Genomic DNA, 17,410 nt, shown 5'->3' with positions numbered 1-17,410 from the left:
GCCCAAGCATTGGTGGATTTGAGTTAGAGTAATTTTGAAGATGGGTTGATTTAGGCCAGCTCAAGTTGATCCATCACAAATCATCAGCCCAAACTGACTCATCAAATGAGCCCAAACTGACGCATCAACTATTCTCTGTTCCGAAGTGTAACAACTACAAAACTTGATTAACTTTTTTATTTATTATTTTTTTTAAGAAAAATTTAATTTTAAATATTTTTAATTCTTATTTTTTTATTTTCTTAATTTTTTTTAAATTAAATAATTATTTTATTTTCTTTTTAAAATTTCGAATAGAATTTATGTATGAATAACTTATCAGAAAATATTAATAGTGAATATCTTTATTATTTGAGTGAAAATATTCTAAATGTATTATTTTGACAAAAAGAGTGAGAAATATGTATGTTCAATATAAAGTAACTTAACTAATATTATTATATGTTAACTTGAATAAGAAAAAACAGAAAACTAAAACTATATTGAATTCCCTGTCTAATCAAAGTTCTTTTTATTTTTATTTTTTATCTCTCACATAAATATAAAATTACAAATTACAAACTAAAAAGGAAAAAACAGAAAAATTAAATAAACATATACATATATATTGACGGTACGTATCGACCTCTTTCTTTTTCCCTTTTGTTTTCTGAATATCTTTCACAACTCATAGCTGGAAGAGAAAACAATTATCACCTATTCACATTTACAAAAAAACTAGATATCAAATACTACTATTATAATCTATATAATAAATATATGTAGAAATCAAATTCAAACAAACAAAATAACACCATAGACTATTAATTTGAAATTTCTAAAAGTAATGGGTCAAGTTGGACGGGTTGAGTTATGATCCATTATTTAACCCATCTTGACCCGTCTATCTTAACCCAAACAAGTTTTGAGCAGGATTAGACATTAACCCATCCATAAATTCAACCCAAACGGCCCATCTGCCACCTCTAATTTAAAACAACAAATTATGCTACGTGGGGCGGGTTGGAGTGTTCGTGGGTCGGCCCGCAATCGGCCCGCCCCGCACGGTTTTTGTTCATTTTGTAAAAGCCCTTTTTAACAAATATCCTGTGATATAACTAATACTTTTAATATTATCAATTCATTGCGAATTCAAATAATCCTTGACCAAAATATAATTTATAGAAAACATATCTGTATGTATATAATGGTGTAAGTCAAAAAAAAAAAAACCTGTTTCTGTCAAAATGCAATCAGCAGAGCAACTTGTGCTTGAACTCAGCAATCCCGATCTTCGTGAAAATGCCCTTCTTGAACTCTCTAAGGTCCTTCCTCAATTTAATATATATATATATATATATGTTTCCTTCGATTTTTTGTACTTTATGTAATACTGTAAGGTCTGGGTATGTTGTTGTTGGAATATTGTTATGTTTCCTTCGATTTCGGAATACTGCATACATCCCTGACCCCACTCGTGGGATTAGGTATGTTGTTGTTGGAATACTGTAAAGTATCTATATATATAAGTACTCGTAGAGGCGGATTCGGGATTTAAACTCAATGAGTTCAACTTTAAAGATTTGTATTTTTAAAATTATGGGCAATTTTAATGAATTCTCTCTCACACACACACATATGTTTGCTTAGATTTTTTTTTTCCAATTTCGGAATACTTTAAGGTCTGCGTATATTGTACCCATCCCAGACTCCACTTGTGAGATTACACTGGGTATATTTGTTGTTGGGATACTCTGGGTAAAGTGCCTATATATATATGTATAAAAGTATGAGCTTAAGATTTCCTCAAGTTCTTGTTTGTTGTAGTAGGCTTTTCCTGGTAGATTAATCAACTTGATCCAAACACTACCATTATTTTAAGAAATAAAGAATTGAATGAACAGATATAGTCTATGTTGCTCGGACCCTTCACTTTTGCTGCCGGACCCGTGTCCGACACGACACCGACACCGACACCGGATTCGTGTCGGATCTGGTCAAACGACATTGGATACTTTGACCAAATCCATGGACCAATCTGAGAAAAAACTTGAGGCCAAATTGAAAGAAACGGAGAGCTCTTGAAGAGTGGACACTTATTGTATCTAGAAGAGTTTCAAGTTAATTAAAAATTAATATTTAATTATAAATGAAACATAACTATAAAAAAATATTTTTGTTTTTTATTTCTAGGCATAGATTTAGTTATTTTTCTTATAATTTTGAATTATTTTAGCCGAATCCCCGCACCCGTATCTGCACCTGGATCCATACCCCGGAATCTTAAAATTTAGATTATGCCGAATCCGACCTCTAGATCTGTACCCGTATCCGACACTCGACACCGAGTCCGAGCAACATAGGATATAGTATGTTTTTGAAATTTGTTCAGGATGGTGAGTTTAATTATGGAAATATGAAGAATTTTTCATTTCATTTTTAAGATTCTGTTAGCTGAAAGGGCAAAAATGACACCTTTTGGTAATGGCAGGGGCAAAAAACAGCCCAACTATTGACGGAGGGCAAAAGTGCTGCTTGGCGGAAAGTATAGGGGCAATTTCGGCTCTTTAATGGATGGATATAGTAGGTTTCTGAAAACTATTTAGGATGGTTGTTAGTCAGAGAGTTCAATTTTGGAAATATGAGGAATTTTTCTTTTTAGGGTTCTAGCATTGGGAAGGGGAGTGGTGCTAATGAAAGCAATTTACAGTGGGGTGTGTGAGCTTTTATATCTTGTTTCGAGAAACCCTAATCTTTTCTATAGTGAGGGAGACCTTAAAATTGGTTAAGATTTAAGAATGTGCACCACTATTCGAGCCTGTGCTAATACTTGTAGCTCCTTTGACTGTAGCCAACAACAACATACCCAGCCAAAAGTGGGGTCAGGAGAGGGTGGTGTGTACGTAGCCTTACCCCTACCTTGTGAAGGTAGAGAGTTTGTTTCCGATGGACCCTCGGCTCAAGTAAAGCATACCAAATATGAAAAGGAGATAGACTAGTGAATTGTCATCTTTGGGGATATATGTGTTGCTTTTGTGATAGGAACATACATTAATTGTTAGGTTTATTACCTGTTTTATGTATATTAAGGAGTAACAAATATGCATGAGTACAATTTATGGAATTGTTATTGGTAATTTGTCTATTATTATAGGCTATTGGGTATTTGAACTAATAAAGAACTGCCTTCCAACTTTGCAAGAGGCAGTCACCTTCCTTGTTAGGTTTTGTTTTTTCTTCCCAATCATTTGTAGCTTCCAGTCCCCAAAAATGGACAAAAAGATATAAAAACATGTATAGGCAAAACCTTCTTGAGATCGTGTCTGGGAAGGTATGATTTAATTATTATCTACTTCTGTTTTCCTTTATAGATTTGAATTTTATTTTCTAGTATACTAGGTTTTAGAGAATCCTGGATTGAGAACAACTACGAACTATAAGGTGGAAGTTACTTTTACTTGGTACTGTTAGATAAAAAAAAGTAAAGAAAAAGAGAAACTGTTTGAAATTGTAATCAAGTTAGTGTACAGATGATTTTTTAGCAATTACTTTATTCTACTCTTTTTTAAGTGATACATAAGCAATAAAGAGGTTATAGCATGCAACAATTAGAATAGTTGCAGTTTTGTCAAGGGCATAGGGAAGTGCTGAGGTCTGTTGTAGCTTTAAGCGCAAAGAGCAATTAAGGGCCTGTTTGGAAAGCCACCCAGGTAATTGGAATTGGATGTAATTGGGTGTAATTACACAGTTTGGCCTGTATGTTTGACCAGGTAATTACACAGTTAGGTGGGAATTGGGTGTAATTGACAGGGTGTAATTACACTCTCCAATTCTCAAGGGGGGGCTGAGAATTAAGTCCTGTAATTACAGAGTTACTTTTTAGTTTATTTCTTTTTTATTTTATTTTATTTTAATTTCTTTGCTTTTCTAATTTATTTTTTATTTTTACTTTTTAATTATTTTTATTTTTTAAAATATATTTTTCTTTTTATATTATTTATATTTCATTTCCTTTCTTCTCATTTCCAACCTTTACTTCTTGTGGTTCCATGTAATTGCTTGTATTTTTTTATTTTTTTTATTTTATTCATTTAGCATAACAGTATTATTATTCTAATTTTTGAAACTACATCTCTTAATATTAGAAAGAATGAGTCATTAACAAACTTGGCATATAATGAGTGACGTTATTAAAGTATAATTTCGTTGTGAATGTGGTTATAGACTTATATTTTCCCTTTCTTTTGAATTATAGGAGTATTTACTTATGTTACGTTGGAACTTACTTATGTTACGTTGGAACTTGACATAAGAGTATTATGTTAAAAAAAATTCTTTTGGATTTTGAATTTAGGTTATATTTTTGACTTTAATTTATTTGTTTTAATACTATTAACTTGTTATTTCACATTGCTTGTTGTTTATTTTTCACTTATAATTGATAGAATTTTTGTTAAACATTTGAATAATATTGTGGCATTATATTTATAAATATTCTTTTTTTCCTCAAACATCAAATCCCATGATGTTCTCACAAAAAAAGTATTTATAATCAATTAAAATAAAAATATTATTAATTTGAAATTATATATCAACTATTTTTCACAATATTAGTTACAAATATATGATTATTAATTAACATATTTTCAAGAAATAATGTGTTATTAAATAGTTAATTTAATATCATGTATAAAGGCCCATATTTTTTAAATATTAATTTTAAATTTTTTATAGTGAAGTTTTATTTTAAAATTAAACTAACTGTATAATTACACTTGTGCAACCAAACAGCACGCTTGTAATTACATTATGATAAACAAACAGGTCATTGTAATTACAATACTGTGTAATTACTAGGCTGTGTAATTACACCAATTCCAATTACCAGGTGGCTTTCCAAACAGACCCTAAGTGACGAGTTTTAGTAATGAAAGGCACAAATAAGGAAAATATTTTAAATCTATATACGCACTTAAAAACAAATAACTATAAGCACCTACAGTAATTATGTGAACAAGAATTGAAAAACCTACACCATGAAAGGAAAACTCATGTAAATCTATTTTTCGTATACTAAGTTTCTAATTTCCTATGCCTAAGCATTAACAAATCCAACCACAAACTTCCATTAACAATTAAGATATTGCATTACCAGCTATATTTATTACTTTGTGCCAACTCCTTCGAGATAGAGTGCCGACATGGAAACACCTCCTATGAAGTGCCTAAGATGCAGGACATCAAGTTCTTAGCGAGCCTTTAACAACATTGAATTGTCATGTTAGCTTACTTATATTATCTATCTGTTGTAGGAGTTTCGATTCAGTGAGAAAGGAAAGGCAATAAATGGAATTTTTTGATAAGTAAGAAATAGTAATTTCTTTTATTAGTAAAACTTCAGTACCAAGACATACTGAGTTATACATAAGTTTTGTGGTGCCCTTTATAACTCTAATGATTCCACGAAATTTAGCATGATATCAACGTCATTAATAAAAGAAGGCCTACACCATAGTTTTAGATGTTGGATACATCTTATAGTATTACAAAAGTAATATTTTGCTCCTTTCCCTCAAAGCATCTACTGTTTCTCTCTAACCAAACAGTTCACATAATGCATAATGGGATTTCTTACATATCAGCTTCTGTTTCTTCCGTATCTCTGGCCTTGCCAGCTGCACAATGCTTGGTTTAAGTTGCCTGGCATTACCCACTGAATTCCATATAGTTTCAGGAGCATGCTCCAAACATACTCAACTTATTTGCAATGTAAGAAATTTTTTTTTGGAGTTTCAGAACTTTCTTAGCATAGATAGCACCAGCAACATAAATTAAAACCTTTCCTTTGTAGGTTTCCCTGCGTCAGACGTGGAAAAATTATAGTTTTCCTTGAGCAAATTGGGGAATTTTGGATTGCTGAACCCTTTTCTTGGTGGAATCACCATGTGATTTCTTCCATCATACTTGTAATTAGTGACTGCAGATGTGCTTACAAGCACAGAATACTCTTCCTGCCATGAATACTGGTGATATAAACTGGAAAAATTTCTGTTCAAGCATACCCAACTACTCATTAGTCTTCTTTGTCAAGCAAATTGAACAACATGAGAGCTTGAGTGCTTGACTTTAAACTCCAGTCTTCTCCTTTTGGTTGCAACTGATATGATTGTGGAGAATAATCACTGATTTCTTCTTCTTCCAATATTAAACAGCGAATTATATAGTGTCTGCCCCAGTGACTTATTTATTCTCTAACCTCTCTTCGTCCATCTACAGATATTTGTGCACAATTTGAGAAAATGTTTAATGTTTCGTACTAGATAGTCTTTCAACTTTTTTTCTTTTTCCATTCTAATTTGCCCCCTCCCTCATCCCCCATCCCACCAAAAACAAAAATTTTAACCTTGTTTTCCTTTTCCAGAAGAGGGAATTATTTCAGGACTTAGCCCCATTACTGTGGAACTCATTTGGTACTACTGCTGCGCTCTTACAGGTAATCTTTGAAGTGTTTCATTCTAATTCTTCAGATTTTATCCCATCTGCCAGTAATGCACATGCTCGAAACAATACCAGCTTAGACTGTAACACTGCCATATCCTCCATCTGTTTGAACAAATTTCGTGTGCCCTACTGTTAAATTGGTGGTGCTTTACACTTTGTGACATTAAAAGGAAGGACTCAGCGAAACATCTCAATGTTCTTGTACAGACCGAAACCTGGCTAGGTACTTTTGAACAAAAGGATGAGCTAGAATCTAAGCATGAAGGGGTGAAAATTGTGAAATCGCAGCGGAGTGATGTAGAATGCCATTCTGGAAAGCTGTTATCAATTAATTTAAGCTGAAATTCAGGAGAAGAACTTGCATGGTAACTTTTACTTCATGGGACGAGTGAGAAATACAAATGGTAAAAGCTAAAAATTTATGTGAAGTCTTGGTGATGATAAAAGAGGTTTGTGAAGTTTTGGGTGTAGGGTGAGTGTGGGGTCGGACAGAGCTGTGGTCCCTGATTGCTTTTGCTGATTCTTTCGCTCCTGTAATTTGTACTCAGCGAGTGGCGTTTTGCTTATTTAGTGAAGGAAACTGGATAATGAGTGACAGTTTAGTTGAATACTGAATTGGATTACTTTCTTGTTGGTGGGTGAGAAAAAGAAATGTAAAATGATGGTATGGTGAAAACTGGTCGGAGTGTACAGTGAAAGTACTAAATGATAATCTTGATGCTTTTTCCTTGTTTGTCCAAGATAAATGACAAGAAAGGAGCTTAATTCATGTGCAAACAATCTTCATCTTTGTTGAGCATCCAACACTTCCGACATCCTAAAACTCCAGCTAAGCAGATACTTTAAATCTGTTGAGTAACACAAACTAGGATATGTCAAAGAGAAAGGTTAATTGAAGCATAGTCTAACTTGCAGGAGAATGACCTTTCAGAGGTCCTTTAGGGAAGTATCGACCTGGCTATTTCCCACCTTGACAGATTTGTTCTATCTCGACATTGAAAACGAGATGCTTATAATAGAAAATGGATCCCAATCGCTTGATTTCAAGTTCTTAAAGTTTTACTTGGAATGCTTCTCTGTATTGATTTTCCTATGTGCTGTAAGTTTACGTCCATTACATGCTTGCAGGAGATAGTTTCCATCTACCCTGTTTTGTCACCGCCGAACCTGACTCCAGCACAATCTAATAGAGTTTGTAATGCTTTAGCACTTCTTCAGGTATCAGTTGATTCCTTGTGCTGTTTCCATTGCTCATCTCATCAACAATTTGTAAAGTAATGAGTATTGCCATGTAATGTTCCATCATAATAAGTAATAGATTTCTGTTAAGGAAAATGCTTTCCTTTAGGAGTATTTGTTCAGCAGCAGGATGTAGAAATTGGATTTGTTTGGGCTTTTTATCTATCAAGAGGGGATAGAGGTAAGAGAACAGCCTACTGGTGGGCTCACATTAACCCAGTTGACTGTTGCATATTGTTCAAATCCTATATATGGTAGCTTTTGCATTTCCTGTTGAGAGCAAATTTCTTTCAATTTCTATTACACGTGGAACATATTGCATATCTTAAATTACTTTCAAGTGTCAAATATTATCATACATATGCTCTTGATCCAAAAAATAAAAAAAAATATCATACATATGCTTTTGGAATTGTGATCACTATAATTGTTCATTTAATTCTTATGCAGGTCAAATGTCCAATTAATGATGCTGTCTTTCTTTTTTTTTTTTTTTTTTTTTTTTTGCAGTGTGTAGCCTCTCACCCCAACACGAGAATGTTGTTCCTCAATGGTAATCCTTTCCCCCTTTTTTATGGGTTTTGCTCAATGGTGATCATCTTGGCCTTTTTGTATGCAAAGCCTCTTTGGCTTTACTTTTAAGTGGATTGGGTTTATTTAAGGGAAAGAAAATGCAATATCCTTGTACATCCATATTATATTGAGTTATGTAGTCATGCATACAGTGCATCATTCAGAACATCTTTGCAGTTGAATCATGGATCATAAACTACGGCAATGAGAAATTCCTTTGACTATATTGAATTGTCTTATTACATTATTTTTGAAGGTTGCATAAATGGTAGAAATTGGTTTTACTTTCATTTGCAGTTGCACTTCGATGTACTTGTTGCTTTCACGAACAATGCTGACATGGAATCCTTTAGAATCAATTTGATGTCAGTTTTGTCTAGATAAATCTTAATGGGAAAGTTTCTTTTTTGTATATTTCAAACATAAAATCATTGTTGTTCTGTTGATTTTTTTTTTAACTGGAGATCAAGCAATAGACACCTACCTTTCTTGCCACTCCCAACATCCAGAATGATACATAAAAGAAGATGACGACTTATATGCTTGTGGCCTCATGTCCATTGGAGCATCCACCTAAACAAATGGGTTTTATTAGCTGTGTTATCCAACTTTCCATTATCCATGAGTACATATACTGCAACCCTTAAAGAAACACACTTACATGTCCGTTCAACTCTTCATGCGTTTCCAAGATATGCAACAACTTCCGTGTGATGATAATTAGGAGAATCCAACTCGAGTGTGATTTCTAGAGTTTTTGCTGCCGAAAGGGTCCTATATATAACACGGAAAATTTGATCCTCAAATATCTCTTTAAGAAATTTAATGGTTTGCTCCTTTACATGTACCTCATATGATCAACCTAATAAATGCCCAGTCCTGATAATTCTATTGGGGAAAAATCCTAGGTTTCTTTGCTTAAATTGAGGGGAAAATAGCCACTCCTCATGACCTTAACTCGATTAATTTCTTCCTCCACCGGAGGAGTGTAGAAGCCCTCCCGCTTTGCTGCGATACCCCCAGGGAGATCTGTAAGTACTAGAATCGCACTGAGCTTCTGATCTGGAAGCTCCCCTCACAGAGGCTGGTCAGAAAAGTAGTTCAGGATTTCAATGGTGATGTTAGATCCCAGAGCACTTCTGTGGCGGCACATGAGGCAGCTGAGTCCTACTTGGTGGATCTCTTTGAGGTCACCAACTTGTTTGCCGTTAATGTCAGAAGGGTTACCATTTTGTCTAGTGATATTCAGTTGAGCCGGTGCTTTAGTGGCGAAATGGCTTAATCTCACTGATCTGTTTCTTAGTGAGTGTGGTAAGATTCATGCTGAAACAGATATTTAGTGGGGTTTAGTTGTTTTTGCTTGAATTGCTTAGAAGTGAAAATCAAATTCCTCTGATATAAAATTTGGATATTCTCAGTTTCCATCTATCTGTTTTTGTCTCTGTGCCCTCGGAGGATCAGCAAACTCCACATTGAAGCAAGGCTCATTTTTGTTATCTTTATCGTTTTACTAGAAAGTGAAAATTGGATATGAACATGAAAGTATTGGTAATATGGACTCTAGGCTCGTTTACTAATGGCGGTTTTAAGGTATTATGATTAATTTATGTATCAACGTCTTCCAAATCAACAACCAATAAAGAATTGATTGCACTTCTCTCGGATGAGTTGAACACTTGTGATTTCGGTTTTAGTAGATGAAATACAGCATAAATATAGCTGTATAGAGTATAAACGGGAACTTCTCAAGTGGAGCAGTCGCGCAAAGGAACTTTTTCTGGTGCAATTTCTTTTCTTTTAGTTTCAGTCTCAGGTTCTGTAATTTCTCCTCAATTTGCGGCTCCCAGATTGGAGCAAAATAGGATTGTTTTTTCAGATAGGGCTCATCAGTTAGGGATTTATTGAGGTTAGTCATGTGGGCATGTGATGTTGCAAATCGAAATTCCTTAATCCGTCAGGTTTGAGACGAAAAGTGCTGAACTCTTACATACTTGGAGGATTATATCTGTGAGAGGATTAAGTTGGTTGAAGTGTGATACTAAATGGACTATTTTGGTGAAAGCTCATGATTTCTACTTTCTCTTGATTTCACGAAATACTTAAACCTTTTTCTACTTTGTGATGCATGTTTCAAGATCTGCAACAACATTAGTGTGATGATAAGTTGGAGTTGTCATTTGGGTGTGCTTTTACTGTCACCTAATCTGACGAAATGTTCCAAACTGCAGCGCATATCCCTTTGTACTTGTACCCGTTTCTAAATACAACAAGCAAATCAAGACCTTTTGAATATCTGAGGCTTACTAGCTTAGGTGTCATTGGTGCCCTTGTGAAGGTAATATTCATACTGTATTTTGCACATATCATCTCTTCTTTAGTATTTTTTCAAGATTAATGTCATATTACAATATATGTACTGGGGATCACTGAAAGCATGAGAAGCAAACCATGGTAAGTACAATTTGAGAGTCTAAAGATGCTATTTATGATACCTAGAGATATTGTCCAAATATGCGATATATTAAACATGTGGCAATTACTTTTTATAGCTCTGCTTAATGAATTCATTTGTTAAAGTGCAATATTCATCATATGCATCTCATGGCATTTGTGCTTCTCCATTTTTGCTGACTTACTGCGATTTCTTTGCAGGTAGATGATACTGAAGTTATCAGTTTTCTATTATCAACAGAAATAATTCCCCTGTGCCTGCGCACGATGGAGATGGGCAGTGAACTGTCAAAAACAGTTAGTGCTTCCTCATATCCCTTCTTTTCTCTTGTAACTGAATTTTATGTTTGGTCATACAATCATAATATCGTTATCATATTCTTGAGATACCAAAACAAAAGACAACTTATGCTGCACAATTATATTCTAGTTATGATTGATACCCTTTTTTATTCTACATCCTGTTTGATTATTCCCAGATACATCCTCCCTCAGTTTGTATCAGCTTTTCCATACATCTAATTTGAGACATGCTGGCAGGTTGCAACTTTCATTGTGCAAAAAATACTTCTAGATGATGTGGGTTTGGATTACATATGTACTACAGCAGAAAGGTTTTTTGCTGTAGGCCGAGTTTTGGGGAATATGGTTGGTGCACTTGCTGAACAGCCTTCATCTAGATTACTGAAGCACATAATTAGGTGCTATCTTCGGTTGTCAGATAATCAAAGGTGAAACTTCTTCACTTCAAATATCCCTTCAGCTTTGTGATGTACAAATGATCAGCCACTTCGTACGATGCACCTTGACCAAATGCTGATGTGCACGGTTTATGTCAGGGCATGTGATGCACTAAGAAGTGGTCTCCCGGATATGCTTAGAGATGCCACCTTCAGTAGTTGTCTTCGTGTATGTACATTTTCAATTCAAGTGCTTCATCTTTTTCGCTAAGCTTGTAGTTCTCTCTCAATGAAGAATATCAAGCACTTTTCCTATGGTTATTATAGACCCTTGTTTTCTTTCTATCGATGATGGATTCGTTTTCCTTATGCTCAACAGGAGGACCCTACAACGAGGAGGTGGCTACAACAATTGATTCACAATGTTAATGGCGCCCGTGTTGGTCTACAAGCAGGAGGATTTGATCATATGCTGATGAACTAAGTTGAGACGATTATTAAATCTTAATTGTGTTGTCTTAGTTGCTTGCTAAAAATGCATCTCTTTCATTGTGAGTCCTCTGCAAGCAATTTGGTGGAGTGTTCTTTTAGGTGCTTGCTAGGAATATAGCACTTTTGATCCGATTGCTAGAATCTGTTTTGGATATAACGACTTACAAACTTTATTCGACCAAGATTCATATATTTTATTCATTAGTCTGCAGGTTCATATAATTCTTTGTCGTGTAGCAAAGTGATTCAAACTGTGCTGCTGGCATTTTCCTATAATCAGTCGACAAGTGAATCTCTTATAATTTTAGTTTAAGCTGTATTGTTCAAAGTTTGGCCTAAAGCGGCTGAAACTATCATTTGATTAGAAATAAAGGGAGGATTTTATTCGTTTCTTGCAAATGTGAAGTAAGGGCAATGAAATTCTATGCTGTATGCAGCTGACTGGTTGTTTTCTTTTTATTTATTTAGCGATATTTCGGTTAATTAATTGATTCACCCAGAGAAATTAACTAAAACATTGTTTTACTATATTCACTAAGTGGGGGCGAACGCTACAGCTACATGACTCCATTTTTCTGTTGCTGCCAACACATTTTTGGGTCAAGCCTGAGTATTTTATTATAAAGAGCTAGCTGAGTCCAGGCATATGGGTAATAGAGGTCCACAATATCTAAGAAGTCTTAGTTGAGCCTCACTAAATTTTAATCATTTTAGTCCTCTAGCAGGCTAGCGGGGAGTTTCCTGGTTTATGGAAAAAGATTGACTTTTATTCATTATTTCTATTATATATAAGTGCCTGAGAGTGACCAACACCGCAATACCTATTTGTACCCAAAGTTTTACAAATTATACACGCAATGAATGCTTGTATCAAAAGTTATATAGTTTGTAGACTTTAACCAACTGTTTTTTTATCCCACGTGGACATATGTCATAGTGCTTAATATTTATTCTCTTCTCATGTATAGACGTATGCACTTCAATTTTAATTCTCCGACACATTTATTTCCTCCGTGCACTTTTACTTGTTCACTTTTGACTTTTCACGTTCTTGTTGAATATTTATTCCCTTCTCATATATAGACGTCTCGCTGAATATTTCTTCCCTTCTCATATATAGACGTATGCGGTTCAATTTTAATTCTCCTACACAAATTTATTTCCTCCATGCACTTTTACTTGTTCACTTTTGACTTTTCACGTTCTTTAAGAATTAATAAATCTCACGTGGACATATGTCATAGTGCTTAATATTTATTCTCTTCTCATGTATACACGTATGCACTTCAATTTTAATTCTCCGACACATTTATTTCCTCCGTACACTTTTACTTGTTCACTTTTGACTTTTCACGTTCTTGCTGAATATTTACATATGTCATAGTACTTAATATTTATTCCCTTCTCATGTATAGACATGTGCACTTCAATTTTAATTCTCCGACACATTTATTTTCTCCGTGCACTTTTACTTGTTCACTTTTGACTTTTCACGTTCTTGCTAAATATTTATTATTTTCTCATGTATAGATGTATGCAATTTAATTTTAATTCTCCTACACAAATTTATTTCCTCCGAGTACTTTTACTTGTTCACTTTTGACTTTTCACGTTCTTTAAGAATTAATAAATCCCACGTGGACATATGTCATAGTACTAAATATTTATTCTTTTCACATGTATACACGTATGCACTTCAATTTTAATTCTCCGACACATTTATTTCCTCCGTGCACTTTTAGTTGTTTCATGTATACACGTATGCACTTCAATTTTAATTCTCCAACACATATTTATTTCCTCTGTGCACTTTTACTTATTCACTTTTGACTTTTCACGTTCTTGTGTATACGTTCGTAGAAAACAAACTTTTTTTTTTTAAATCCGCCACTTTAGTAGCTGGTATTTTTTTATTTTAAATCGGCCTTTTGTTTCCCTAGGACTTATTTTTTATCTTCTCAAGAGCTCATCTTATTTTTTCAAGAATAAATGATCAAATTTGCCCCTGAACTATGCGAAATTGAACAAATTTGTCCTTCATTAATACTTGGGGTTAAATATATCCTCGCCATTACTAGTCGGGGTCAAATTTGCCCCTGAACTATGCGGAGTGAAATAAATCTGCCCTTACTTCTAAGTAGTGGAAGCTTAGTATCCGGTTATGCCATGTGATTAAGAATTAATTTGTTTACACGGAGGATAAAATTTGAACATTTCGCATAGTTCAGGAAAAAATTGACCCTTTCGCATAGTTCCCCCATAATTTGAGTTATTTTATTTTATTTTTTATTTTTGTTCCTCTTTCTGTCTACCCGCCACTACCTCTGCAACCAATCATCCTTTCTATGGTGATTGACGATAGACATAGTGGCAATAAAAGAAATTGTATGGCCGCATTGGGATCAAATTTTATTTCTTTATTTTTTTACCTAAATTGAAATATGTTTATAATGTCATGATTTGAAAGAAGAAAGAAAAGATAAAAGTTGACAATATAAGATTAAAATAAATAATTTAAAAAAATTAATTATATAAGATTAAAATAAATAATTTTAAAAAATTAATTGACATATGAGAGGGAGAATGCCTACTGTTTAAAGTTGAGGGAGGAATCTGACTTTTTAAAGACAAATTGAGAGTGTAAAACAAATGTTTCAATAATGATTAATAATTACTTTGAAAAAGGAAATATCAAATCAAGTTTTTAAATTACTTTATCAATTCCGAATACCATGAGTTTTATGTTCAATAAATAATTTTTTATAGTACGCCCTCTGTCCATTTTTTCTTGTCCATGTTTGACTTGACATACCCCTTAAGAGAGAATATATAAAATGATAAGTTTACTATATCACCCTTTGAACATACTCCATTTGTTCCAATTTATGTGGTACCATTTGACTAGGCCTGGAATTTAAGAAAGAAAGGGAGACTTTTGAAATTTATGGTCCAAAACAAGCCTTAGGTATTTGTGTGGTTGTAAATCATCTCATAAAATTAAATTGTTTTTAAATATAAAAAGATGCGATTTTGTTTTTGGGACAGACTAAAAAAAAAAGTGTGTCACATAAATTGGGACATAGGGAGTAATAAATTCAATGCTTTGGGAAATGATTAGAGTTAATATTAAAGATAAATTAGGAAAAAAATGATAAATTCTATCTTAATATAAATTTTATCTTAATTTTTCAAATTGGACAAGTACAAATGAACATCTATTTTTAATAAATGGACAAGTAAAAATATACAGAGAGAGTACAAATTTAGAAGAGGTAACATAACAGTTTTGTACTAGATGAGAAAATTATCAAAATTGTCCTTGATGTATGGGCGTTGGATTATTTTAGTCCTTCATATATATCACATAAACGAAATAGTCTTTAATGTATGAAAAGAGTGATTATTTTTGTCCTTCATATACACTACGTAACGGAAATAGTCATTAATATATGATGATCATTTTAGTCCTTCTTGTGCACTACGTAACCATAATAATCCTTAATGTATGAAAAAAACGATCATTCTAGTCCTAAACCTTAAAAGTAATCGCGCAAATAAAAAGTTATGTTAAGTCTAAACAGCAACTCACATGAGTTGTATAAAAACATAAGAAATGAGAGTGAAACCTTTGGACCATAACCAAATCTTATATGATGAAAAGATCAACTTTTGCTACTTTTAATGGAAACTCTTGTACCAATAATCACTGTATGTTTTTGCCTTTGATACCATAATGCAATTGTATCTCTTGTTGCAAGAACGAAAACTATGTTATAAGGAAATTCAGCAAAACGTGTACACTATTGTTGGAGACGCACATGGTGGCGACGGAAGGGAAAGGACAGTTTTTGGCCTCACGTGAGTGACTGGTTAATTCAACTGATCTTTTGAGTGTACCATTAATTTTTAAAATTTAGGACCAGAATGATCATTTTTTTCATACATTGAGAACTACTTTGATTACGTGGACCAAAAGATCATTATTTTTATACATTAAGGACTATTTCGGTTCTGTGATATACATAAAAGACTCAAATGATTAATTTTTCAATATGTTAAGGACCCTTTCATGACGCTTTATATACATGAAGGATCAAAATAGTGCAATCCCCATATATTAAGGACCATTTTGATCATTTTCTCTCCACAAAGATTCTCACAACCTAGAGGCTGTTGAATGAGCTTAAAAAAAGTATCTTATAAGCCAAAAAAAAAAAAAAAAAAAAAATTGGGGTAGCCCAACTTCATTTTTTTGGGTTATAACCCTTTTTTTTTTTTTTGGCTTATAAGCTGTTTTCAGCTTATAAGCTGCTTTAAATAAGCTAAGCCAAATGGGTCCAATTATTTTTTTGGGCTTATTTTAAGCAAAAAATGACTTATAAGCTGACCAGCCAAACACTCAAAAAAGCTAAAAGCAGCTTATAAGCTGTTTTCAGCAACTTATAAGCCAATCCAAACGGGCTCCTAATAGTCTTCCCCAATATGAAGTCCTAAAACCCATATATTAAGGTCATCTCCAACTTTGCACCATTTTTTACACCAAATGCTATTTTGGTGCAAAAAATGGTGTTTTGGAGCTCCAATCTTGCACTATTTTTTGCACCATTTTGGTGCATGAATAGTGTTGCACCAAATTTGGTGCAACACTATTCATCTACACCATTACTATTCGTTAATATTTTTTTATTTTTTATTTATTTTGTAGCACTTTTAATTTAACATATTATAAATTTTAATTTTTACATTTAGATTCCTAATATACCTATTCATCTACACCATTACTATTCATTAATATATTTTTTTTTATTATATAACACTTTTAATTTACCATATTATAAATTTTAATTTTTACATTTAGATTCCTAATATACCTAATTATTTTTTATGTAATATCTTATAATATTAATTTTACATCTTAATTTTGGAGTGTAAGTTTTATAAATTAATTTTCATATATATTATTTTTATATAAAATTGTGAGTTAATTTTATTATAAGTTATAATATTATAAAAAAAATATAATCATCACAAAAATGAAAAGTGCAAATATAAAATACAATATGTTGTTAATAATATGGCGTCGTGTTTTTGGAGAAAAGAAGTGCTACATGATATATTAACTACATGTATTATACTGCACAACATGATAATCGAGGATGAGCGTGATCTTAATGCTCCAATTCAAGATGCTTGGGAAGGTCCAACTCCAACAGTAGAAATGGTAGTAGATGAAAATTACCGATTTGAACAATTTTTAGCTCGATAAAAAAAATAAAATTAAGAACAAAGATGCTCATTTTGCACTTTGTAATGCATTAATAGAGCATTTATGGGAGCAACGCACTAATCATGGAAGTTGAATATTTATGTAAAAATTAAAATAAATTCTACCTTAATGTAATATTTATTTAATTATATTTTATCAATGATTTCACTTTTATTTGAATTATCCATTAACATGTATAACGTATAATATTTTCTTACAATTTATATTA

General features: G+C 32.9%; 1 protein-coding gene across 1 annotated transcript; it reads left to right on the top strand.

The window, feature by feature from the left end:
• The first annotated feature begins 1,111 nt into the window (after window positions 1-1,111).
• On the top strand, window positions 1,112-12,137 carry LOC132636333 (uncharacterized). The gene is made up of 9 exons (XM_060353149.1): window positions 1,112-1,304; window positions 6,401-6,472; window positions 7,609-7,698; window positions 8,230-8,272; window positions 10,521-10,627; window positions 10,945-11,040; window positions 11,284-11,474; window positions 11,583-11,652; window positions 11,803-12,137. The coding sequence occupies exons 1-9, from the start codon at window positions 1,227-1,229 to the stop codon at window positions 11,905-11,907; spliced, it is 852 nt and encodes a 283-aa protein (XP_060209132.1). The 5' UTR covers window positions 1,112-1,226; the 3' UTR covers window positions 11,908-12,137.
• Window positions 12,138-17,410: the final 5,273 nt, after the last annotated feature.

This window comes from Lycium barbarum, chromosome 4, assembly GCF_019175385.1.
Source record: "Lycium barbarum isolate Lr01 chromosome 4, ASM1917538v2, whole genome shotgun sequence".
NCBI lineage: Eukaryota > Viridiplantae > Streptophyta > Magnoliopsida > Solanales > Solanaceae > Lycium > Lycium barbarum.
The sequence above is the reverse complement of the archived record's forward strand: the minus strand, read 5'-3'. Positions and strand labels throughout refer to the sequence as shown.

Bases quoted from the DNA above. Each gene is read 5' to 3' on its own strand.
- LOC132636333 (XM_060353149.1), top strand. From the start codon at position 1,227: ATGCAATCAGCAGAGCAACTTGTGCTTGAACTCAGCAATCCCGATCTT. The intron at 1,305-6,400 runs GTCCTTCCTCAA...TTCCTTTTCCAG, and splicing joins CCCTTCTTGAACTCTCTAAG to AAGAGGGAATTATTTCAGGA. The intron at 6,473-7,608 runs GTAATCTTTGAA...ACATGCTTGCAG, and splicing joins CTACTGCTGCGCTCTTACAG to GAGATAGTTTCCATCTACCC.